We start from the raw sequence: 24,425 nt of genomic DNA on the forward strand, positions 1-24,425 counted from the left end.
TCAAACCTTTTCCCCTTAGTCCATGTTTTTTCATAGCTCATACCAGCATAAACCTAGTTTGATTTTTTTTCTAATTTCTTGGAGCTGATTTTAAAAACACTTTCGAAAAGTTTGTATTCATTTGTGAAATTGAACGCTGAATTATGCCTGAGTTAATAGAGTTTGTGAAGTAGCCCAGATGGCAGAATTGTGTGCTGAAACAAAAAAAGACAAAATATTCGGCCCTATTTCACCTCCCCCCACATTTCAAAGTTTCTGGTTTTATTGTTGTTTGACATGTTAGTTTGGCTAAATGCGTGATGCTACCTTGTCAAATATGAAGATCAAAGTGTTTAAAACTAGTTACTTGTTCATTATGCCTAGCTTTATTGCAAAATGATAATGTTAAAACGGTTTTGAGTTTCAAATGTGGGAGCGAAAGTGGAAAAAAGCCAAATGTTCAGGAGATTCCAAGAGAGCAACCTTGCACTGACAAAAATGGATTAAGACCGTCTTTAGCATGAAAAAAAATTATAGGGTAAATTGACATCAATTTTGGTATGAAAAAAAGTTTGAAAAAAATTTAATTGAAATAAATTAATCTTGAATTCCAGCTTAAAAAATTGATCAAAACTAATTTTAAATTAAGTTAAATTCCTTTTACCAAATTTTATTTGTTTTTAGGTTTAGGATAGTTGAAAACCGATTTGAACTGATTTTTAACCAGTTTCAAGTTTCTGTTGCATTTACTCCATTCGCATCTTTTTTCATTTAACATCCATAGCGTCTGGTAGCATAATAAAAATTTAATTTGTTTTAAAAACTCATTTTTATGGTTCAATTGGAAATAGTTTAATATGCCACTTACGCCAATCATTGAAAATATTCTAAAAATTTTATTTTGAAATTTTTGGGCATTGCATATTTTGAGCTCAAAATCAAGATTACATTGATTATTTCCTTTGATTTCATAACATATTTTTGAGCTCAAAATCTGATTTTAAAAGACCATTTTCTTGAATCATTTTGTAGAATTTTGCTCAAAATTTGACATCTATTGATGTTTTTGTACAATTTAATCGCATGATTGTGAGCTCAAAATCTGATTTGCATCGGCCTTTTTCTTGATTTGATACATATATTTTTTTCTAAAACGATTAGCTATGGGTTTTTTAGACACTGTAACCAACCTGCTTAGGTGTCATTTTAGACACTGTAACCAACCTGCAAAGATTTTAAATGGATTTTAGCAAGAATCGGATGGGTTTGTTTTAATTGGAAAATCCATCCTAACCAAATTAAATTGATATTTTAGGCAATTAATTCGATCCATAACTTTCGAGAAAAAAATCATTTTAAATCAATTTAAAATCCATTTCAGCTTCTAAAACTTACATTGCTGATTGATTTTGAATGATTGGACTGATTTAAACTCATTTTGAATTTAATTTAGATAAATCCAAAACAATTTGTGTCAATGTGTTATACTACTCAATTATCTCATTTCAATCATTTTGTCTTGACCTGCTTAATCGAGCTTAATCGACGTTGGTTTATACAATTGATTTGGAAAAGTTTTTGTTTGTCAAACATAACCGCTTTTCATGAATGAGATATTAGAAACATATGATTTCCTGTAGGCAATCCTTGATAAAAAAAATGATCAATAAACAAAAGACCGAAAAAACAGATGTAAGGTCCTTGATTTTTACTCGTTTTTGGTCGCGGCTCGAGATTTCTAAGCATTTAACACGTGAAAAGACTATAAAAACTCTATTTTATTTCACATTTAAAAATTTGATTTGGTTCAGAATCTTGCCAAGTTGGCTCGGAATTTTCGCTAGTTGATTAAGAGCGGCTAGTTTGTTCAAATTTTTGCTAGTTGTTTCGGAATCTTCGCTAATTGGTTAATTGTGGCTAGTTAGTTCGAAATCCTTGCTAGTGGATTCGGAATCTTCGCTAGTTGGTTAATTGTGGCTAGTTGGTTTAAAATCTTTGCTAGTTGTTTCGAAATTTTTACTAGTTGGTTAATTTTGGCTAGTTCGATCAAAATCTTTGCTAGTTGTTTCGGAATCTTCGCTAGTTGGTTAATTTTGGCTAGTTGGTTCGAAATCCTTGCTAGTTGTTTCGGAATCTTTGCTTTTTGATTAATTGTGGCTACTTGGTTCGAAATCTTTGCTAGTTGATTCGGAATCTTCGCTAGTTGGTTAATTGTGGCTAGTTTGTTTAAAATCTTTGCTAGTTGTTTCGGAATTTTCACTAGTTGCTTAATTGTGGCTAATTGGTTCAAAATCTTTGCTAGTTGATTCGGAATCTTCGCTAGTTGGTTAATTGTGGCTAGTTGGTTTAAAATCTTTGCTAGTTGTTTCGGAATTTTCACTAGTTGGTTAATTGTGGTTAGTTGGTTCAAAATTTTTTCTAGTTGTTTCGGAATCTTCGCTAGTTGGTTCGAAATCTTTGCTAGTTGTTTCGGAATTTTCACTTGTTGGTTAATTGTGGCTAATTGGTTCAAAATCTTTGCTAGTTGTTTCGGAATCTTCGCTAGTTGGTTCGAAATCTTTGCTGGTTGTTTCGGAATCTTCGCTAGTTGGTTAATTGTGGCTAGTTGGTTTAAAATCTTTGCTAGTTGTTTCGGAATTTTCACTAGTTGGTTAATTGTGGTTAGTTGGTTCAAAATTTTTTCTAGTTGTTTCGGAATCTTCGCTAGTTGGTTCGAAATCTTTGCTAGTTGTTTCGGAATTTTCACTAGTTGGTTAATTGTGGCTAATTGGTTCAAAATTTTTTCTAGTTGTTTCGGAATCTTCGCTAGTTGGTTCGAAATCTTTGCTAGTTGTTTCGGAATCTTCGCTAGTTGGTTAATTGTGGCTAGTTGGTTTAAAATCTTTGCTAGTTGTTTCGGAATTTTCACTAGTTGGTTAATTGTGGTTAGTTGGTTCAAAATTTTTTCTAGTTGTTTCGGAATTTTCGCTAGTTGGTTCGAAATCTTTGCTAGTTGTTTCGAAATTTTCACTAGCTGGTTAATTGTGGCTAATTGGTTCAAAATCTTTGCTAGTTGATTCGGAATCTTCGCTAGTTGGTTAATTGTGGCTAGTTGGTTTAAAATTTTTTCTAGTTGTTTCGGAATCTTCGCTAGTTGGTTCGAAATCTTTGCTAGTTGTTTCGGAATTTTCACTAGTTGGTTAATTGTGGCTAATTGGTTCAAAATTTTTTCTAGTTGTTTCGGAATCTTCGCTAGTTGGTTCGAAATCTTTGCTAGTTGTTTCGGAATCTTCGCTAGTTGGTTAATTGTGGCTAGTTGGTTTAAAATCTTTGCTAGTTGTTTCGGAATTTTCACTAGTTGGTTAATTGTGGTTAGTTGGTTCAAAATTTTTTCTAGTTGTTTCGGAATTTTCGCTAGTTGGTTCGAAATCTTTGCTAGTTGTTTCGAAATTTTCACTAGCTGGTTAATTGTGGCTAATTGGTTCAAAATCTTTGCTAGTTGATTCGGAATCTTCGCTAGTTGGTTAATTGTGGCTAGTTGGTTTAAAATCTTTGCTAGTTGTTTCGGAATTTTCACTAGTTGGTTAATTGTGGTTAGTTGGTTCAAAATTTTTTCTAGTTGTTTCGGAATCTTCGCTAGTTGGTTCGAAATCTTTGCTAGTTGTTTCGGAATTTTCACTAGTTGGTTAATTGTGGCTAATTGGTTCAAAATTTTTTCTAGTTGTTTCGGAATCTTCGCTAGTTGGTTCAAAATCTTTGCTAGTTGTTTCGGAATCTTCGCTAGTTGGTTAATTGTGGCTAGTTGGTTTAAAATCTTTGCTAGTTGTTTCGGAATTTTCACTAGTTGGTTAATTGTGGTTAGTTGGTTCAAAATTTTTTCTAGTTGTTTCGGAATTTTTGCTAGTTGGTTCGAAATCTTTGCTAGTTGTTTCGGAATTTTCACTAGTTGGTTAATTGTGGCTAATTGGTTCAAAATCTTTGCTAGTTGATTCGGAATCTTCGCTAGTTGGTTAATTGTGGCTAGTTGGTTTAAAATCTTTGCTAGTTGTTTCGGAATTTTCACTAGTTGGTTAATTGTGGTTAGTTGGTTCAAAATTTTTCTAGTTGTTTCGGAATCTTCGCTAGTTGGTTCGAAATCTTTGCTAGTTGTTTCGAAATCTTTGCTAGTTGTTTCGGAATTTTCACTAGTTGGTTAATTGTGTATAATTGGTTCGAAATCTTTGCTAGTTGTTTCGGAATCTTCGCTAGTTGTTTCGGAATCTTCGCTAGTTGGTTCGAAATCTTTGCTAGTTGCTTCGGAATCTTCGCTAGTTGGTTAATTGTGGCTAGTTGGTTGGAATCTCAGGCAGAATACAATCCATGAAAATATATGGGGGTCTTATTGGTGTCATTTTGTGGCATTAAAACATAGTAAGCGTTCATTACCTGTAAAGAGCACATTTTCGTCCAACTGGATCTGTTAAATCAGGAAGTACAAACATCCAGTGCTCCTCTAGGAGATCATCTGACAAAGCACTGGAAGGGTGAGACTCCAACGCTGAAACATGTGATCATATTTCTTGGAATCAGCTACACCTGCCAAGTTTTTTTTCTCCCTGTCCGCTGTAAATATTATGTTAAATTTATGCAGAAGTGTTGTTGCATTTGGGCCGATTAAGTAATATCAATAATAACTCACAGGTCTTATTCTCACATGGACTACCAGCCAAATAAACAGCTTCGCAAGATTTTTTTATATATTTTTTTGTGGAATTGTTGTAGCAGTTGAAGGTTTGTGAAAATGGAATATCAACTTTGGTTCACTTTTATTTTTGTTAGGTGGTGCAATAGCGCCTCTATTTGCTAAACATAAAAGGGAGAGAAAAGGAACTCACCAAAACAACCACTTCAAATAAAAAAAATATCTTTTTTGACACTTCTGATATTCGAAAGATTTATTAGATTTTTTACCATCTAAAAAGTATCCCCGCCCGCAACCACTGGCAAAATATTTGAAGCAAATATTTTGCCAGTGGTTGTTTTTTGCTTAATTATGCATGCATGAAAATTGGTCAGCGGCGAATTACTCACTAACGCGTGAGCGGCGAATTACTCCAGCTCGAAACGTGTTTTAAGTTGATATGAAGCAAGATATTTTGAGCTTTTGATATCTTCCCAAACGTTGATACTTCGCCAGTTTATTATTTGTGAGACCTTAGAACTATTCAAAAATATACTGCGATACGAGGAATTTTGCTTGATTTGATTTCACAATTTAAGACATCTGTTATATAAACTACTACTTTTTTGTCAGGCAAATTTTCTGTTTCAAAATTGGCCCTCAAATCGCACATTTAGAGATCAATCTTTTGACTATCGAAGGCCGGAATTGGTTTGTCAGTAATAATAAGTACTTTTTCAGAATAAAACCGGTGTTGTATTTGTTGCAGTACTGGTGCAGGGCAAAAACAGAGAACCCAAAAAATAACATTCTGTTGCAAAAAATTTTTCGTAGTGAAGTAATCAGCTGGAAAAAATTGTGGTTTTTTGCAAAAAAAATTACCACAATTATTGATTGTCAATTTTTTGTTACGTGTTGTTAATCGTTAAAAAAGTCAAAACGATGGCTTTTACTACAAAATGGGCTAAAAACTGGGTAAATCCACAAATCTTTTCCATCTTTTCTGTGTTGGTCGTTAAAGGGCTTGAGCAACTAATTTTTCTGGAAACAGGGTAATTTTAGGTTATAAAAATAGAAAAAAAAAGCATTGGAAAAATTGTGCTTCACTTCAAACCCCCTCCTTCTCCCCCACCACAGCTAGAAATCAATTCAAAATTTATCAAGTATTTAACTCACTACAATTTCTAATAGCGAAAGGATTGACTGAGTTGATTGAGTTTATATTGATTTGGTATCCTGAGACGGATTGGTTGCAGTTTGGTAAAAATCTAGTGCCACTTGTCCAGTACTTGTTCATTACTGTTTTTATACTGTTGCATTACTGAAACAGTACTTATTTTTACTTACATTCCGATCCGGTGATGCTTTGTCTTGAAATTTTTCTGCAAACCAGCATAGTTGTAAGCAAACATTTTGAATTTTGATGCTTCATTAAAATTTTGCAGTTTGGCAAAACAAGGCGACCGAAGTTTCGTTTTTTTTGAGCTTTTCTACTTATTTTTTAGGTTTTTTAGTTGCTTATGAGAAAAAAAAATGCCAAAAAATGTCGAGATGGAATTGATAAATAAATGCTCAATGTTTTTTTTTTGATCGAGTGTAATTTGAATGGATAGCGTTTGCCTTCAAAGAAGTTTTACAATTCCGATTGTCTGGATCTTGCACTAAATGGATTTTATAATTTTAATAGTCACAAGAATCAACCCAGTAGCCGATCATTTTGACCCCAAAACTACCTTTATTATTTACAGTAGCGCAAACATATTTGCCATAGGTTACATTTTTTGACTATAAGCGTTGAACTGTGGTAGCAAAGTTCTGCAAGAAAAACTCTACTGAAACCTAATGTTAGCGTTTTGTTGAATTGGCGGATAAGTTAAACACAGCAAAAGCACATTGTTCCATGCATGCTACGTCGCAAAAGTTTCTTTTTATTTGAAAAGTGATTTTCCAGCTTTAAAATGTCGTTGCTCGTTCGGAGAGGAGTTTTTTTGCCCGCATCTCGTTTATCAAAACATACTAATCATCTCTTGATGTCTCTCGGTTATCAAATAAATCTCAGGTGGAGCACATTGCACTATTTGCAATTTAAAAAAGGGCAAAACATTAAGCAAACTGAATCAGCTAAGATTGATCCCAACAGTGGTTTTTTCTGCAACTGAAAAATTACCAAACTGGAGGCATTTTGATGTCGGAGAAGTTAAAACTGGGGTGACAATCAGATATTCAGTTAGCGTTGCGAAAAAACCGTGAAACTTTTTGCCGATGAAATAGCATCTAGTGAGTTTTCATTTGATGCTATTCCACCTGCTATAGATTTTTGAAGTTGTTATATAAGTTTCTAGCAAAGGAGCTCATGATAAAGTTGGCAACAGTGATTTCTGGCAACATTGATTTCTGATTTCATTGAGTTTTCAACACTGAAACTATAATTTTGAATGACGGCTTGCAAAAAAAACCGACCGAAAATAGCAAAACATCAGCTAATGTCTGCTGATCTCTCAAAAAAACAGAAAACACTTAGCTTGTACGAGGTCACTTTTATCTTTTCAGCTGACAAATTTATTTTATCGCCCTTAAATGTGATAAATGGGTTGCAGATGAAGAGTGGGATGCATCAAATTTTTTTGGCAAAAATGTAGCCTCATCAGTGTTGATAAAATTGAAAACATTTTGTTTTTTTGTAACTTTTTTTTCGCGAAAAAAAATGGTTTAAAGTGCAACTTATATGAAAAATATCAAACCTACTTGTTTGGCAGAAACGATTTGGCAATAATTAGAATCTAACTTATTATTTGTTTTAAGAGAAGAAATGAAAGCATTGAAGAACTAAGACAAAAATGAAAAAAAAATACTTCGTAAAGGAATTACATATCTATAAGTTATTAAAGTTCTTATGTAAGGTTTTGAGAAAAGAGTGCATATCGGCCATTGTCCAGGAAGCTGTAACTGAGAAAAATTTGAACACATTTTGAATAAGAGAGTTTTAGCTAATCAGATACCTGTGCAATCAAATGGTAATCAAAAAAACTTCGACAAAAGTTAGAATTAGAAAACTTTTCAACTTTGTTCTAAAATACCACCCAAATTTTGTAACTAAGATTCATAGCTGCACAGAATATCAATTACAAATCTTCAATCTTGAGCTTTTGGACAATTTTGTTTTAGGAAATTATCAACTGTTTAAACTCATTTTTGAGTAGAAATATAATTTAAAAAATAATTTGCTGTCAAGCATAGGTTTACTACTGAAATTCCCCGTTTTTCGCTTCAAAATTGTTTTTTTTTCTTAAAATCATTAAATGAAAAAACAACAGAAGTCATAGCAGGATCAGGGGCAACTGAAAACGGGCAGCAAAGTTCCACGGCGTTCTCGCATTGTTATTTCCTTTGGTTGTAAATGTAGTAACTTTTACAATGAATGGAACCTAATTTGCAAACAATTTCTTAAGATTATTATAATTACTAATCGTTTCGTAGCCAACATGAATAGTGGAGATCTTCGGTTGTAACCATGTATCTCCGGTTGTAACCAAGCTATACTAGCTGTAGATTTAAATCGAATTGATTTTACAATTGCAGTTGTTTTTCAAATGTTGCAAGATTAACACTTGGCAATTTATGTTAGGAAAAAACTTCTCGACCCAGCTGCGTTATGGAAGAGCCCGCAAGGGGCTTTCTCAGTAAAGAAAAAGCAAATTACATCCAGCAATATTTTTTTGCTGCTGTTGTTTGGAACAAAAGTCTTGAATATGTTCGATTTGCGGTTTTTCGTTTTGTGTTTTTGTTTCTGTAAATTAACATTTTTTTTGGAAAAGTGAAAATCGGACAATGCGATCTAAATGATCAAGTAATTTGAAATGTCTAAAGATTTTTTGATTTTAAAAAATGCCTTTCCTAAGTAATAGTCAGAAATTTTTTTCTTAAACTACCAACATGCAGTCTATGTCAATTAGCCTGCCCTCAGTTCAATTTGCAATGATTTTAAAAAGATCAAATTCCTGGCACAAGGGTTTTGTTCAAATAAGTATAAGGAAATTTACCCGAAAAAAATACTCGAACATAAAAGCATCTAATGATTTATTGGATTTTGCACTCCGGTTTTCAAAAATTTCAGCACGTAAATTATTTTACTCGAAACTGTTTAAAATTCTTTGGATAAATTAACAAATTGTCAAGCAAAAATATTTAAAAGTCGGTATGACAAATGGATTATGTAATAAACGTTCAATCCTTTTCGAATGAGTAATGAATCTGACTAACAGTCTGTGTAAATCTCTATTGAATGCAAGGGGGGGGGGGGTGCTTGCGGATTTTCAAAAGTTTTTTGTCGACCTTTTTTTAGTTAAAATAATTAGAGTTTCCGAGCTCTCTCAAATGACTTAAAAAACCCTGGTTTGGCCAAAGTTTCTGCGCCGCAGGCAAAATTTTAAAAAAACAGGCCAAAAAAGCGTTTTTAAGCATTTTTTTGAAATTTTTTACCAAAAAATCAAGAGTTTTTTTCGGCGCGCGCTCCCCCCTCAAAAGTAGTATATTGGCCCCAAAGGCGCTTTTGTAAAATTTTTGGATCCGTCAGCCAAAAATTATAACAATCTGAGATAGGTGCCTTCCGTATCAACTAAATGTCTCACCTGAAAAATAGCTGGAGATCAGTACCAGCTGAAATATGCCGAGGAAAACTTTTGATGGCATTATGACTGATAAATAAAAACAACTATTCTCAGCTTTGAGAAGGCAATGATGATTTTGATCTCTGCTCGACTTTCAAATTCAATGCAAAAGAATCTAGGATAGTATAAAGGTCGTTGATTTTGGCAAACAATTTTGTCAAATTTTGTTTATTTTGAAACCGGTAAAATGTTTGTTTAACACAGGCAAAACAAAAAGTGACAAGGTGAACTAACATTTTGGGGATTGAGGTCGTTTTGGGGTAAGGTTTTGGCTGCCTTGAGCAAAATTGGCTCCGTAAGATTTTTATTAGACCGATGATGAATTTTGAAAACTTTTTGAGTGTCGTCTTACTCAGCAAAAGAAAAACCTAATCATGCGATCTTGTTAGACAATTTATACAGTAGAGGAATGCACTAATCTACAAGCGCATTCCTTTAATGCACATTCCGCCTCACCAAAATCAATTTTTTTGCTAACATGCCAAAAAACATGCAATTTAAAAAAAATGATCATAAAATATTTTATTCTTGACTTTTTAAATAAAAACAGACGTGCCAGATGTTTGAGAAATCAAAAAAAAATGATCCACAAAATTGACTGTTTGAGCTCGAAAAAATGCTCAAAAAAATCATAGTTAAAAATAAGTTAGAAAAATCTATTTAAATAGATCTTTCTTGAAAATGTTGGATCGATTCAAGTGCCTATAAAAAAAAACAATTTCAACCGATTCGGATGGATTTTCCGACTCCCCAAAATCCATCCGAATCTCTGTTAAATCAATTTTAAATCGAGTTAAATCGATCTTTCTTTTAAAAAATTTGGATCGATTCTAGTGTCTAAAAAGTCAATTTCAATCGTATTGGATGGATTTTCCGACTCACTTAAATTGGTTTTTTGTTAAGACGGCAAAAAACATCGATTTAAAAAACTGGTTGAAATATTTAATTCTTGGCGTTTTAAAACAAAAATAGACGTGTCAGATGTTTGAGAATTCAAAAAATGATCCCTAAAGATTAAAATTTTGAGCTAAAAAAATGCAATGAAATCATTGATAAAATAAGCTCAGAAAATCAATTTAAATCGGTTACATGACAAAAGATCCCTAACCTGAAGATCCCAAACGACAAGATCCCAGCCAATAGGATACCATTCCAAACAATACCTCGTTCTAAAATCGCCCACGACATAAGATACCATAATAAAATAATCAAGAACCTGAGAATTGAAAATAAAGCGGTTAATCGATAAAAGCAAAAACAAAGCGTCGATTAAAATCAAAGAAGAGGCAAAAACTTTACTGCACCAATTTCAACATATAGCACCTTTGCTCATCACTTGGCCTTCAAAGAGAAACTTAAACTTTACAACAGCTTAGACGACAAATGAACTTGAAAAGGGTTTCCAATAAATCAAAACCAACTTTGCCAAAAATGGCCTGAAGTCGGTAAAAAACTGAAATTGAGTTTTGCAAAATTCTTAAGCTTTGAAATCTATTTCATTACAAATCACTTGCCATTCTGTTTGATAAAAAATCAATTCTCAATTTTGATCAATTTTTTTCCGTCAGGCCCCTACCTCCAACCTAGCGTCCCATAAATAATAGCAATTGCTCTGGGATCAACTTGCTAGAGACAACATTTTCGAGTGCGAGTCATAGTATTGCGTTTCGCGTTCTCCAGGAGGGTACAACTCAGGAGACGACTACAGGAGACTACTCAGGAGACGTCCAAAAAAAGTTGATCAAACAAATTTAGTTTTAGGAAAAATTAGGCAAAAACTAAAACAAAATTTATTAGGTTAAAGGGGCAAGTCAACGGATATCAGACAAAAAGTTAGTGTCTGTGTATGAACTTGTTATCTGTTGAACTTTTTTATTCAGATCATGGTGTTTCGTCCACCGGAATAAGTTAATAATTCCGCTGGATGCCTTCAAATTATTGAACTTTTGATTGTAGAAACCCAGTTGAAATTTTTCGAGAAACGTATATATTGAAGGTTGGCTGCCTTGAAACAAAACGGTTATACCTAGATGCCACCCTTCAATTGCATTTGTGATTCGGGCTAGACCAAACACAGCATTTTGACAATGGTTCTAAAGAGAAATAGGAAAAAGTGTTTTTCGGCCAACAAAATTCCCTTTATCTTACGTTTTTTGGAAATAAGCAGTGAGGTCGTCTAATTTTTTGAGATCTTTTTGTGAAATATTCAGTTTGGTTGCCACACTGCATATTTCCTCAATAACTAGGTCGAGCCCGATTTTCACTTTTGAGTCCGGCACAAAACTAAGCGCAGGAATCATATTCAGCGCTAATACTAGCTCGCTGTTTGATTCGTAGGTCTTTTTAAGTCCCAATTCGGATATTTTCCGCATAAAGTTCTGGCAGAGGTGAAAATAGCACCCCTTCATGTAAGTAGCGTAATGAGACGTAAAAGCACTCAACAACGCAACTTCAAGGTCGAGCAAAATTCTTTCCGTGGTTACGTCACCGACAAGCGATATAAGTGCGGCTAGGAATTTGTTATAGGTTGATAAGCGCTTATTGCTAAGCAGAGCGTAGACGCAAGGTTGATGAAACCCGTCAACCTGGATGTTTACAGTGTACAGCTGGTAAAACTGGCTGGGGCAAATTTTGAAAGTACCGTCTACAAGCCAGGTTTTTTTGTACAGTTTAAGTGCATTGAGGTTCTCAATGTCACCAAAAATTAATATGCGTTCCGTATCTTGTGTTCCGCTATCAAAAAGACAAAATAGCGTAAAAGGATCGGGTATTTTGATCGGGTCATCTGTGGCAATAGTGGGCAGGGATGGCGTTTGCTTACTTCTGTTTAAAAATTGCGTTAGCGCCGACCGGGAGAGCAAAGACAGTTGCGTTGCTTTGTCGTCCTGCACCAATTGCAAACTAGCTGCGATTATCTGGCTGTTTACTGGATTTAATTGACTCCTAACTGTCTCCTTCATTTGCTGAACTAGTTGCCGAGCTTCTGAACGTCTGTCCTGCGTTGAGCTCGTGACTCTGCTCGTTGCTGTTTGAGATTATATCGCTCCCAGAAGTGAATAAAGTTTTCGGGCATTTATACTATTTCTATTTGCTGCAGCGCCAGTGGTTGTTGTCTTCGTATCGCGTTTTTTTTTGAAAATCATTGCCGTCAAGAATAATCAGTGTTTGGCCTTTTTGTGAGGTTCCCCAAGAGTTCATTTACGACTATTCAATGAGTTAAAGAGTGAGATAAGGAATGCAGAGTGTACACATTTCATATTGAGTGGTTCTAATTCAATGCCAAATTAACGCTATTTTAAACGTGTGTTGGCACTTTGTTAATCTCAAAAATGAGTCCAGTTTAAAATTAGTTATCTTAAATTTGCCTTGTTTTTTAATAGCGCGAACCTAATTGAGATATCATTACTTAAGATTTATTTCTGCTTACACTTTGATCATGATTTTCGATCATAATTCATGGGATCTTTTTATTGGCATAGGATCTCATGGTATGGTATCTTTTTTCCTGATACCTTTAAATCTATTCAAATCAATTTGGATCGATTTTATTTAAGGCCAGATTAAAGATCAATTTAAATCAATTGAAAATTGATTGGAATTGATTGCGAGTAGAGTTTAGAGTACAAAAAGTTCACCGAATTATTTGTTAATTTCGTTGACATGTATTATTTCAAAGCCAACATTATCGAAACATCATAGCTAGCTCAAATATTCCTGAATTTCTTCGAAATCAGGAAAATAAGAGTTAACATTCCACAGGACTTGTAACTAAGAATTCACGTTGTGATTGCTAAATCACCAATCAGTCAATTATAGGGCGATGACTAGTGCCACATCCAAAATTTCTCAGCTTCAATGGGCCGTTGATTTCCACAATTTAAACTTCAAATCATAAATGAAGGGAGAGAAGTTTCAGCAAAGTTAACGACCACCGATGATGAGGATGAATCTTGTTAAAAGCACTTAAAGTTAGTAAATATGATGGTTTAAGTATAGGTTGTAAAAATAGGTTTAAATATGATGCTCCAGAATGGGTATGTAGCAACTTGCATGCTTGCAGCTTAGAATGTGCAACAATTAAAGTAATAAGTCGCTATGATGTAGCACGCAAAGTTTAAGTTTTAGTTGCAAATTAGAGACAACAAACTCAATTCTAATTGGGCTAATCGCCTCATGCTAAGAGGCTCGCATACATGTAGGCCGGTCCCCCTCCAGTACAGTTTTATAGGAAGCAGTTTTTAGTAACATCAAAAACTCACTCAATTCCCAAATTTATCTCTACTCATTTCAGGAAAGGCTGCCCCGCAAAGATAGAGCTCGCTGCATCAAGTCTTTAAACGTTTCAAGCATAAATATGGTTCATCGTAACTCCATTCATCCATTCAGACTTGGTATATCGCAACACAGAGTCAATGGAAATTTACCCAATCAAAGCTGTTTTGTGTACCAAAAAAAGTTTGCTGAAGTTGAGAATTTACTTCGTGATAACTTTTTTCTGGATATATGGGAATTGTTTAAACCTTAGAGCGTTTGCAGCAGAAGTTTGGAAACATCACATCAAGCACGGTATGTTGCGCTATCAGTGACATAGGGGTTACTTGGTATGGGGAAAACGGTCATCAAAAACTGATTTTTTTCCGAAATTGTTTGTGCGACAACCATGGTCCTATCAAACAATGCTAAGAATGAAAAAATCTGTACAATCGAGGATGGCTTGGTACAGTACTGACGAGAAAATCATAGTTCCTGGGAGGCCCATCTTCAAATTTTTATGATGGCATTTGGTCAGCCGTGCTTGAACCCACCGGACAAATCTTGTTTCCATATGATGTTTGGCGCAGAAATGCGAATGCGTGTGTCTTTATCCAACTGAGCTAGTTTGTTTTCTCGTTAGCTAAGTAAATTTCCGTCTCATTGATATTGCTTATTTGTTCTCTTTTTTCATAGAAAGTGGTCTCATGAAAAAAGAAATAAAGCCATAGTTGAAAAATGGTTCCCAAGCTTATCACCCCGTGTTTTTAACGCCCTTTTTCGTAACCCCCTCTCACATCACCCCGAAATTAGATAACCCCACTACAATTTAACCCCTTTTTAATACCAATTGTTAGAATCAAAGTGAAACTGACTTGAAAGGAATTCGGAACCATGTCGTCGGTAAACATCAAAGCTTTAATTGCGAAAAATTTTGCCAACCAAAATTAATTAACATGCACGCTGCTAAATGCGTTTTAAATTTGAACAGAAATGACCTTGCCGATAGTCTAGACTTTGATATGAACTTGAAAACGAATCCGACCGACATGACTCAGTTTATTTACCAAAACTGATTAGGTTTTTCGAAAACTGAACTTGATCTTGAAACAACTCCTGCCAAAGATAGAATAATTGGCTGTTTTTAAAGTAAATATGGAATCAGAACTTGTTGTGACCCAAAATTTGATCTAAGCGGACCATTTTAAATTGAAATACTGATCATTTTAAGTAAAACTTATCTATTTTTTCGAACCATCTAAACTTTGTCAACTTTTTTTTGAATTGTCGGCATACAACGCAACGTCTAAAGGGTTTGCCAGCCCCTAGTACCAACCTAGCGTCCCATCCAAAGGAGCAATTCTTCAGGGAGCAAATTTCTAAAGACAGCATTTTTCAAAAGCTAGTCGAGTGAATGCGTTTTTTTACGTCTCCGGGAGGCTGCAAGGAGACGTCTTTTCTCAAAAAAATTGACAAACAAAGTTTTAAATTGATGATATATACAAAGAACAAAAGAACAAACATTTAACTCAAGTTCGCCATAGCGCGAAAGGAATGCAAATCCTTTTTTCTTCGTAAACATGCATAATATTCTGCACTTTTTCGTTGAGCATCGGTTATTTTTTCTTTTTTGTAAATTGGTGCCCACTCGAGGCGTTATAGAAATTAAATTTTTGGACGGAAGCGTCTTTTTGCAAATTCGCTTACACTTTCCATATAATGGGATGCAATCCACTGAAGTATGACTGCATGCCAAAATGCCAGCCCTCTACAGCATTTGTTGTTCTGGCCAAAACCGATGGGGTGACTTTGAAAGTTCCATCAGCCAACCAAAAGTTAGATTTTTCAAGCACACGTAGCATTTCAAGGTCGCCGAATAAAATAATCCTTTCGTGATCATTTTGCCCACTGTCAAATCTTATAAATTTTTTGAAAAGTTCGGGTATTTCGAAACTTCTGGTTGCTGGGGAGAGTGGTAAGGCTTCTTCTCGTTGCTTGCGCACTCGTTGTGCGGCGCAAACTACTTTTTTTTGGTTGGTAGGGCTAGTTGAGTGGCAATGTCGTCTGTCTGTATTGGGCTGAATGGCGGTAGCGACTGCGACGGTTGGGCTATTACTATCGCTCACATCCTTGATATATTTTTTTCAAAACTAGTCGAGCGTCAGGTTTGACCGTAGAAATGTCGTTATTATGTCTCGTTTCAATCATGTTTTCTCCATCCGTAATTGCTGTTGCGCGGCATTTATGGGTTTGGTTCTTCGAGCAGTTCCAATTTGTAGTTGTCTTGTTTTTGCGTTTAAGGTAATACTCGTGGTCTGATACCACTAGCATTTGTTTGTGTTTCGTAGATAAAGTAAAATGAAATGATGCTTCAAAAATTATATCTGATCTGATAGAGTGGTAAAACAATGGTTAAAGAAATAGGCAGTAAGATTTTTTATGAAATTCACAAACATCTTTTGTTGCCTTTAATTAGCACCATGTAGGCTTTCTCTGTTTTAAGCGCGTAAACCAAATGCAATTATTTTTGAGATGCTAGAGGCATCAAGTGAATTAAGACAAGCTTTTCAGGCCTCAAATACTACACTTAACTGGACTACTCCTGTACTTATAAAAAGGACTTAATTTGAAACTAATTATCGTCATTAAAAGGGGTTAAATTGTTGTGGGGTTATCTTGTTACAGGGTTATAATATAGGGGGTGTAAACATAGGGGGTTAAATATCGTGGGGTTAAAGAGTGGGACACCTTGAAAAGTATATCTATGGACCAAGTTACCAGTTACATGAATTGGTGCGCACATTTCATTAGTTTTGTGCTAGATGCACTTGGTAAAGTTTGCATGGCTAGGTCCGTTCTTACTTTTTATTAGTTGTCTTACGGCTTGTGGCCTTCTCTTTGGGAAGAGAAAAATTTAACATTCATTGACCTCTTCTCCTCCCTCAATTTTACTGAGCAGTTTATTACTTGATATATTTTTCTCGGGTGCAGATTACTTAAATTTTTCATATGATTTTTTCGGTCCTTTTAGGATATCCCGGAGGCATTTTATTTCAATAAAGATTGCAAAGATTTCGAGGCCAAAAGTGTTTTGCTTACTTTGATGGATTTTTATTTTACTTTGGCAAATCCTAGATAATTGTCTAAAACTTTTTCAGATGTTGAATATTTCAATTAAATTTATTCAAAGTGCATTTGGGGGGGGGGGGGGGGGATTTGGGGGGGGGGGTAGGCCCGACGCCCCTTCTCAGGGATTCGACCCCCTGCCGACATAAAGGTTCCCTCCTTTGTACTATTTTGATATATCCATTTTGGTGACGGAGCCTAAAAGTTTTCTAAGAAAATTCGACCAAACAGGGTCTTTTTAATGCTTTGGGAGAGCTCGGAAAATCAATTTGGTCAACCTAAAAAAAAAGAAGCTTTTTTGAAAATCCGCCCCCCCTCTCGAGAAAATTTTAGTATTAGAACTGGTACTGAAGGAAGACTACAATGGTAATATTGAAATTTTTAAATTAGAATTACGGCTGAAAATGCTTTAGGAGGCCGCTTTTTTCATACAGCGGTGAACTTTGTTTCAGTTAAATGAAAAGTTCTGTGAAAAAACATAGGCATAGATCATAGTTTCCTTATAGCTCCCGTTGAGAGAGAATGGAATAAAAATATGACTGAACAAAGCGCGCACTCGATTTCATTGACTTTTACAATTTAGTTGTTTTAAGCAAAAACAATTCAATCTTAATCGCATAAAAAGGAGAAAAGGGCTTTGTAGAAAATTGTAGAAAAGGCTATGAAAATGATGCTCACAGAAATATTGTTTGTTAGTTTTTGTGGATTAGTAGTCCTTGAACATTATTTTTCGCAACTAGTCACCGAAGTCTATAAAATGATTTAAAATGGTTTTTAACCTCAAATCTGGTCCCTTGTATTGGAACGGTTTTGTATTCAGAATGCACCAGATTCCATTTTGACTGGATTGAGTCTTACATACCATCCAGACTTAAGCACCTGGTATCAATAATCTCTTCAAACTGAAAGGTTTAGCTCTTACTATTCAACTCAGATGACGAGTGAGATTTTTGAGGCCAACTTTTGACCAAATTACAGCAGAAAATAAACTGTAGAGCTAATAACAACCATGCTTAAGCCATGCGTTTTAGTCTTCACAATTTAAAAAGTTAGAAATCGTTTTATTACCAAAATAAGAGTCAGTCGATATAATTTATTACAAAATTATCTCTTCGTCTTCGTCATAAATAATTATATTTTTCATTAAATTGATTTTTGAACTTGATTTTTTATAACTTTTTGTCGAAATTACAATGAATAAAGTGAGAGGAGTTCGAATGAAAGGAAGTTTCAAACAGTTCCAAGACGAAGAAGAGTTTTACAAGAAGCAACAACTTGACCAGTACTTAGAGGACACTCGTAAAAACATAGAGATAGTTCACTACAGTTTCCTGCCGCAGAGCAGATCCCATTTCAAACAACACACTTTGGACGTGTACTATGATGAGTCATTAACGAAAACCCCCGCGGTGAAGTCACGTGGTGTGAGCAGGAGGGGTACTCAGGTGGTCCCCCCAGTTGTGCCCAAATACACTGATGATGAGCGAGCGGACATGGAACGAGAAGTGGCTCTATTGTCAATACAGCTCAGTGAAAATCGTTAGTAAAGTGATAAGTTTTCAAGCAAGGAATTTCTTAGAAACGATCCGAAAAAATTGGTAGCTTATCATTTCGTTAACCTTGCAGTCATTCCCTTAAAGTCATTTTAGTCATGATTTGAACAAATTATTGAAATTTCTCAAAACTTTTCTTAGTGTTGAGAAAATTTGGTTTCAAAACACTAGTTTTTAACCTAATTTCGAGCGTCTGAAGCGAGCGAGTAGGGAGCGTTAATCATATAATACTTCAAAAAACGAGTTTTTTCAGCTGAGATAAATAGATTTGAAGCTTCAGTTGGCACGTTCTTCAACACGAAAACTTGAAAAACCCAAAAAATCTATAAAAAACGGAACATGAAAACAATAAAACTTTATTAATTGACTTTTTTATATTTTCGCAGGCAAAAATTTATATTTCGATTTTGTTATGAATTGCGATAATCATAGTAGTTTACTGAAGCCAGTAAAAAACTTTTCTAATACCGTGGTTGGAAATTTTGATTCCTACTTACGCAGGAACCAGTTGTCCGTGTTTGCTTATGAATTTCTGTAACAGTCGTTTGGAATACTTAATTCGTGAAAATTTTCCGCCCATTTCAGGAACTCAGAAGTAACTATGTACTCCTGGGTTTTTTTTTCTTCAAAAATATCGGTGTCCAAGTAACTTTATTGTTCCGACTTTTGATACGAAAGTAACGGAATATTTGTGCTCGGGGTGGTTTTTTTTTTTAACTAGCCATTTTTGACGGATTTTTTTTTATATCATTCAAAAGGTATTGTTGTCCTGAGCTTAAATTTGAAAAGATATTTCACCTGTGATCATTTTTCGTAAAGTTGTGAGGGTTTAAAGATTGCCATTTTGGCCATTTTGACCAATTTGGGACAATTAACGCGCAATATAATTCGCGCTATTAACGCGTAAGCGAGATTTAATCCGTCCTATAAATCGTTCCAAATTGGTTGAACGAAGCTTATTTACCATAATTGATTTGTTACAAGGAACGAAATCTATCTTTTTGTACTTTGTATGGCGTGTGGAGGGATGATTTTCATAAAAAACTTCAAATTTTAGAAAAAAAAATTTTCATTTTTTTTATTTCATTTATTTTTTTAAATGTATTACTGCTGCTCAATAAACCTTAAAGGCAGTCGGAACCTTCAGGGCTTCGCCCTGATACGAGCAGTCTTGTTTTAATTTGGGATGATTTTGAGCCACTTGAAGTTGTTGTTCACTCTTCTCGTTTTTAGAAAACTAGTAAAAAGTATGAATTGATTATTTCAAAGTATCTCTCGAATGTGTTAATAAGTATTACAGCTAAACAGAATTTTGATTTTGATGAGTCAATTTTTTTAAGAACTGGTAATTAGCCTTTCGAATTTTGGGTCAAAGAGTTTCAAAATTACGCCATTTTCTACAAACCAAAAAAGATGGCTTCTTGTTATTTCGTTTATGATATTAAATCAAGTATTTCATTATCCAAAATGGTAGATAAATGACGACAAAACTCTGAGTTTCTATGCTATTCAGACTCATGTTTAGCAAAAAGCTGGTAAAACTGATTTATCCCTGCTAATGGAAATAACAAAAACTTGAGTCTCTATTTTTAAAAAGGAGCTACTCAACGAAAATAAAAAGGGCACCGAGTAAGAATTAATATTTGCACTTTTTGCCAATTTTAATTAAAATTTCCAAAAGTTGGATAAGTGTCAATGAAATCAAAAATTGAAAAACAGATGATTATCTCAATGAAATTTTTCAAATTTCAAGGTTCTTTAGAACAGACATTTTTTCATCAAAGTAAGCAGAAAACTGGAAATAGATAATTTTTTTAAATTCAGCTGTAACATTTAAAAATTGAAATTTTATTTTGAAAAGAAAAAAGTCTTTCATGTTTTTTTTTGCGCAATTTGCACCGTTTTGTTTTCGTTTCATAAATTACCTTCGTTTTTGTAAATAAATTAGACTTGAATTTTCAAAAAAAATCAAATCGCCAAATATCAAACTTTTCCTGAAATAGCAATCAACATGAAGTGTATAGTTTGAGTTTGAATTCAATTTGTGTGGTTATAATACAACAAACGATGTATAAATACAAACCACACAGGGATGATTCACTAGCCAAAGACTCTTTTGGGAGTTGCCCTACATAAAGTTAGTGAGAAAAAGAAAGCTGATTTACGGTCACTTCTTAGAAGATCAGGTCAAAAGTTCTGAATTTTTGTTTATGTATATTCGTTTATGGTCTTAAATTTATTGCAAAACAGACCTTTTCTTAAACTTTTTTTGACATTTTTCAAAATTATAAAATTTGTTAACCTTGACATTAACCAAATTTTGATTTAAAAAAGGTGCGACAGGTAATAGAATAGAATGTAACTTTTTTTGGACCTAGTCAATCGTTTTTCTGAAAACGTCGAAACATTTGAGAAACAAAGCGTCTTCTTGTGAATTTTTTTTCTACGTTCGTTGACACTTGAGATAATTTTTTAAACAGCTTGCCTCATATTTGGCTTCGTGCAATTTTTTCACATATTCCAGGCTCTTTGGTGCTTAGTTTCAAATTATTAATATTTGTCAAGAAAATGGCAAAATAAAAAAAAATGAATACTTAACATAAAATTGTTTTTTATTTTTTTTTGCTAAAGTTTACCGTGATCGGAACATATTGTGGTACGTGTTCGAAAATATAAGTATTGAATTACTGAGACAAAAAGCGAGCAATAATGGTCCGACCTTAAAAAAAGATCCGAAATTGAAAGCAGCTCGACCGTCCATTAACCTGAGCAATTCTTTTGTTTCAGCATCCCGAAGGTCATCCAGAAAAACTGTGAGGTCAAGATCCAGTCGGAAGGCAGACGGAGTGGACATGGGAGGTCGGAACAACACGGCGGCCTCCTCGTTCTCTGCTGCACCCCCTTCTGCGAGTGAACAAGTTCCGACAGGGGAGAAGCTAAATGCCCGACTGAATGCGAGGAAGGTGGAGCGAGGCCAAAAGGGGGAGGGGTGGAGATTGCCCAGCAACAAAGATCTTACGGGTGAGAAGAACCTTAATTAATTATTTGACCAAGAACCGATAAATTCAAGGCTTTCAAATTTTTTGAAAACATATCTTGGAAACTTTTTTGAAAGAGTTAAGTAGGGCGGATTTAGGGCAAAGGGGAGGGGGGCGTCAGACGCTCCCCTTCAGCCTTCAGGGATTCGACCCCCTGCCGACCCAAAGGGTCCCCCCTTTGTACTGTTTTGATACATCCATTTTGGTGACGGACCCCAAAAATTTTGGCGCCAATATATACTAATTTTGAAGGGGGATCGCGCTCCGAATAAACGCTATTTGTTGGTCAACATTTTCCAAAAACTGCCTCAAAACGCCTGTTTTGGCCTGTTGTTTCAAAAATTTGCCTGCGGTGCGGAAAATATGTTCAAAGTGGGGTCTCTATAGTGCTTTAGGAGAGCTAAATAGTTGGAGCTGGAATTAAGTATTTTTTGAAGGTCTAAAACAGGGGCGGATCTAGGGTTTTGTCGACCTTTTTTTACATCGACCAAATTTATTTTTTGAGCTCTCGCAAAGCACTAAAAAGTCCCTGTTTTGGCCAAAATAATTGCGCCGCAGGCAAAATTTTGAAAAAAAAACAGGCCAAAAAAGACGTTTTTAGGCACTTTTTGGAAAATTTTGACCAAAAAATTGCTTTTTTGGTTTTGGCGTGCGCTCTCTCACAAAAATAGTATATATTGGCGCTAAAGGAGACTTTAGAAAACTTTTAGGGTCCGTCACCAAAAATTGATATCTCAAGATAAAACAACAGGGAACCCTTTGGGTCGGCAGGGAGTCGAATCCCTGAGAAGAGGCGTCCGCCCCCCTCCCTCAAATCCGCCCCAGGTCTAACTAAAACAATTTCAAGATTTTTTGATTTGCGTATATTTAGGTTAAATCCAATTATTATAAAAAAAAACAGATGCTTCAGATTTTTTGCGAACTTAAATCATGCTCTGAACGAAATGAAATAGCGGCCCATGCTCAATAGTGAAATGCTCAAAAATTATGTTCGCCAAACAGAATTCACAAAAATAAAACGAAAAAAAAACGTGAAAATTAATAAGCTAAATGCAATCTTCAGTTTGGTGAATTTTTCGGGAATTCGGTTCTTTGCTCATAAAAACAACCCCCAGTATAAAAAGTAAATTAAGTAATCTTCATGTTCAATTGCAGGTATCTGGGGATCGAGACGACTTTACTTGCAGAAATTGACCTCTAAAATGGACCGGTCACTGGAGTCGCGAAGTCAAGGCATACGCCAGGGTATAGCAAGTGCGCCTCCTCAATACTTCGCACGTGAAAACACTTTTTCGACCATGACTGGAAGAGATCATCCCCCCGCTACAGCTGCTACACGACCCATGACTCAAAAACATACGGCGCCCCCCACCAGGGGAAAGTTAATAATACTAAGAGATCATGCACTTGAGCGGACAACTCCATATGCGACTAAACTGACACTTGAAGACATAGCTCTGCCAACAAGTGAGCACAGAAAGGGAAGAAACAAAAGAGTAAGGTATCAACTCAATGCGTACGGGCAGTCGAACCCCTTTATTGGGCATCTAACGGGACCCGAGACATCTTCACCCCGAGCAAGTCACATGATAGCCACTTGAAAATGTGAAACTATTTTATTAATTTTAGACGCTGCGTGAACTCTTCCAACATTGAATTGAACGTAATTTGTATCTGTTCCCGTTTCTTAATTAAACTCAACAAAAAAGGAAGCTAGTTTTACAAATTTTTCAATTCTAGTTTGGAAGTTTTGGAGAAAAAGAATACATTAGTGGACAAAAATCAAGCGCAAATTCAGGTTTTCACTGTCTAACTCGCCTGTTTTCAATTTCCCTTTTGAGCTAAATTTACTTTAATTTTCTGCAAATTTTTTAGATAGATCGAGAGCAAACAATCAGAGCTACCCTCAATGAAGTTATTAAAACTTGCTTTCAAACGCTTGCCAATTTATCCAGAGTCTGAAATTGTTAGATTTCCTCATCCGCACCAAATTTTTCATCGGAGTAAACTCTTTTATGAATAAGCGGAGTATAAAAAATCATACGACATGAAACGTTATCAGCGAATAAGCTGAAACAATCAGTTTGAAAATTTTACAAGTTTCAGCTGGTTATTACGTTTTCACGCGTTTTGAAAAATATAGGTCGGATAAATAAAACTAGAATGTTTAGATGTGAAAAGATTTGGGAAGCGTTTGAAACCAAATATTGATAACTTCATAAAGGGTAGCTCTGATCATTCGCTCTTGGTCTCCCGCGTTGACCTCCGCCCATGCAAAAGGCTAGCCATACAATTTTACAAATGGAGCTAATGAAGAAAGCTAGTCATACAACTTTGAAAACTGTATAACTAGCATTTTTCCAAATAGCGCTTTTTTGCATGAACGAAAAATTGATAAACTAAAACTGACGGTTTTTAAACCAGATATCCTAAATGTAATGGTGTTATTTGAATCGATTTTGGAGACAAAAAAAAATCCAGAAAACTTATTACACAATGCAACGTTAAAGATGCTATTCAAAAAAATTCATACTATTAAAAATGTGTGGCCAGCACATTTTTAAAACAAAATCCAACATTTTTTTTTCAGTCGCAAAAACATTTTTTATCACCCAAAAAAAAACAAATTTCAAAAAAGTTTTTGTGTGTAAAATTGAAATTTTTTTGTTTATAACGTAGCCCAGACACAGTCTTTTTGCACATAAAAACTATTAGAATGAGGGTTTTGTATAAAGCCACATTTATTTATTTATTTGTTTTTATAAATTAAGATGATTTTAAGTTGCAATAAAGAACGCCGCAATTTACAAACACACAAACTTTCACAAAAAACTTTTTTTAAGCGTTGACAAAAAGTTACAATTTTGATGAAATAGAAAAAAAACGCGGCAAACCTTCAATTGCGGTTTATCTGTGTCATTGTTGCCACCGAACTTGTAGTTTTCTATTTGAGAAAAACGTTGGTTATTGTAAGGAGGAAATCATTAGGAGAAAATTCTATTCACATAATTTCATGCAGCAAACTAATGCTGGTCACGCATTTTCACAAAGCGATGAAGTTTTAGTCACACAGTTTCCCACTGTGAAAATTTGCTAGTCGTCGATTTATCAGACATTTTTCTTGACGTGTAAAATGCTAGTTTCACAAGTGTAAAATTGTACGACTATCTTT

General features: G+C 34.8%; 2 protein-coding genes and 1 long non-coding RNA gene across 3 annotated transcripts in view; 1 reads left to right on the forward strand and 2 right to left on the reverse strand.

Moving 5' to 3' along the window:
- The window catches only part of LOC134843739 (WASH complex subunit 1-like), a 382,840-nt gene that overhangs the window by 194,511 nt on the left and 163,904 nt on the right, over window positions 1-24,425 (reverse strand). The gene's annotated exons all lie outside the window — the stretch shown is intronic.
- LOC134845191 (uncharacterized) lies at window positions 148-9,378 on the reverse strand. Its single transcript, XR_010162722.1, has 3 exons — window positions 9,247-9,378; window positions 4,384-4,495; window positions 148-194 (listed from the first exon to the last, which is right to left on the reverse strand). It is a non-coding gene; the product is annotated as an uncharacterized LOC134845191 (long non-coding RNA).
- On the forward strand, window positions 17,610-23,008 carry LOC134844349 (uncharacterized). The gene is made up of 3 exons (XM_063860991.1): window positions 17,610-18,201; window positions 21,003-21,236; window positions 22,409-23,008. The coding sequence occupies exons 1-3, from the start codon at window positions 17,856-17,858 to the stop codon at window positions 22,852-22,854; spliced, it is 1,026 nt and encodes a 341-aa protein (XP_063717061.1). The 5' UTR covers window positions 17,610-17,855; the 3' UTR covers window positions 22,855-23,008.

Source organism: Symsagittifera roscoffensis, chromosome 4, assembly GCF_963678635.1.
Source record: "Symsagittifera roscoffensis chromosome 4, txSymRosc1.1, whole genome shotgun sequence".
NCBI classification, from domain to species: domain Eukaryota; kingdom Metazoa; phylum Xenacoelomorpha; order Acoela; family Convolutidae; genus Symsagittifera; species Symsagittifera roscoffensis.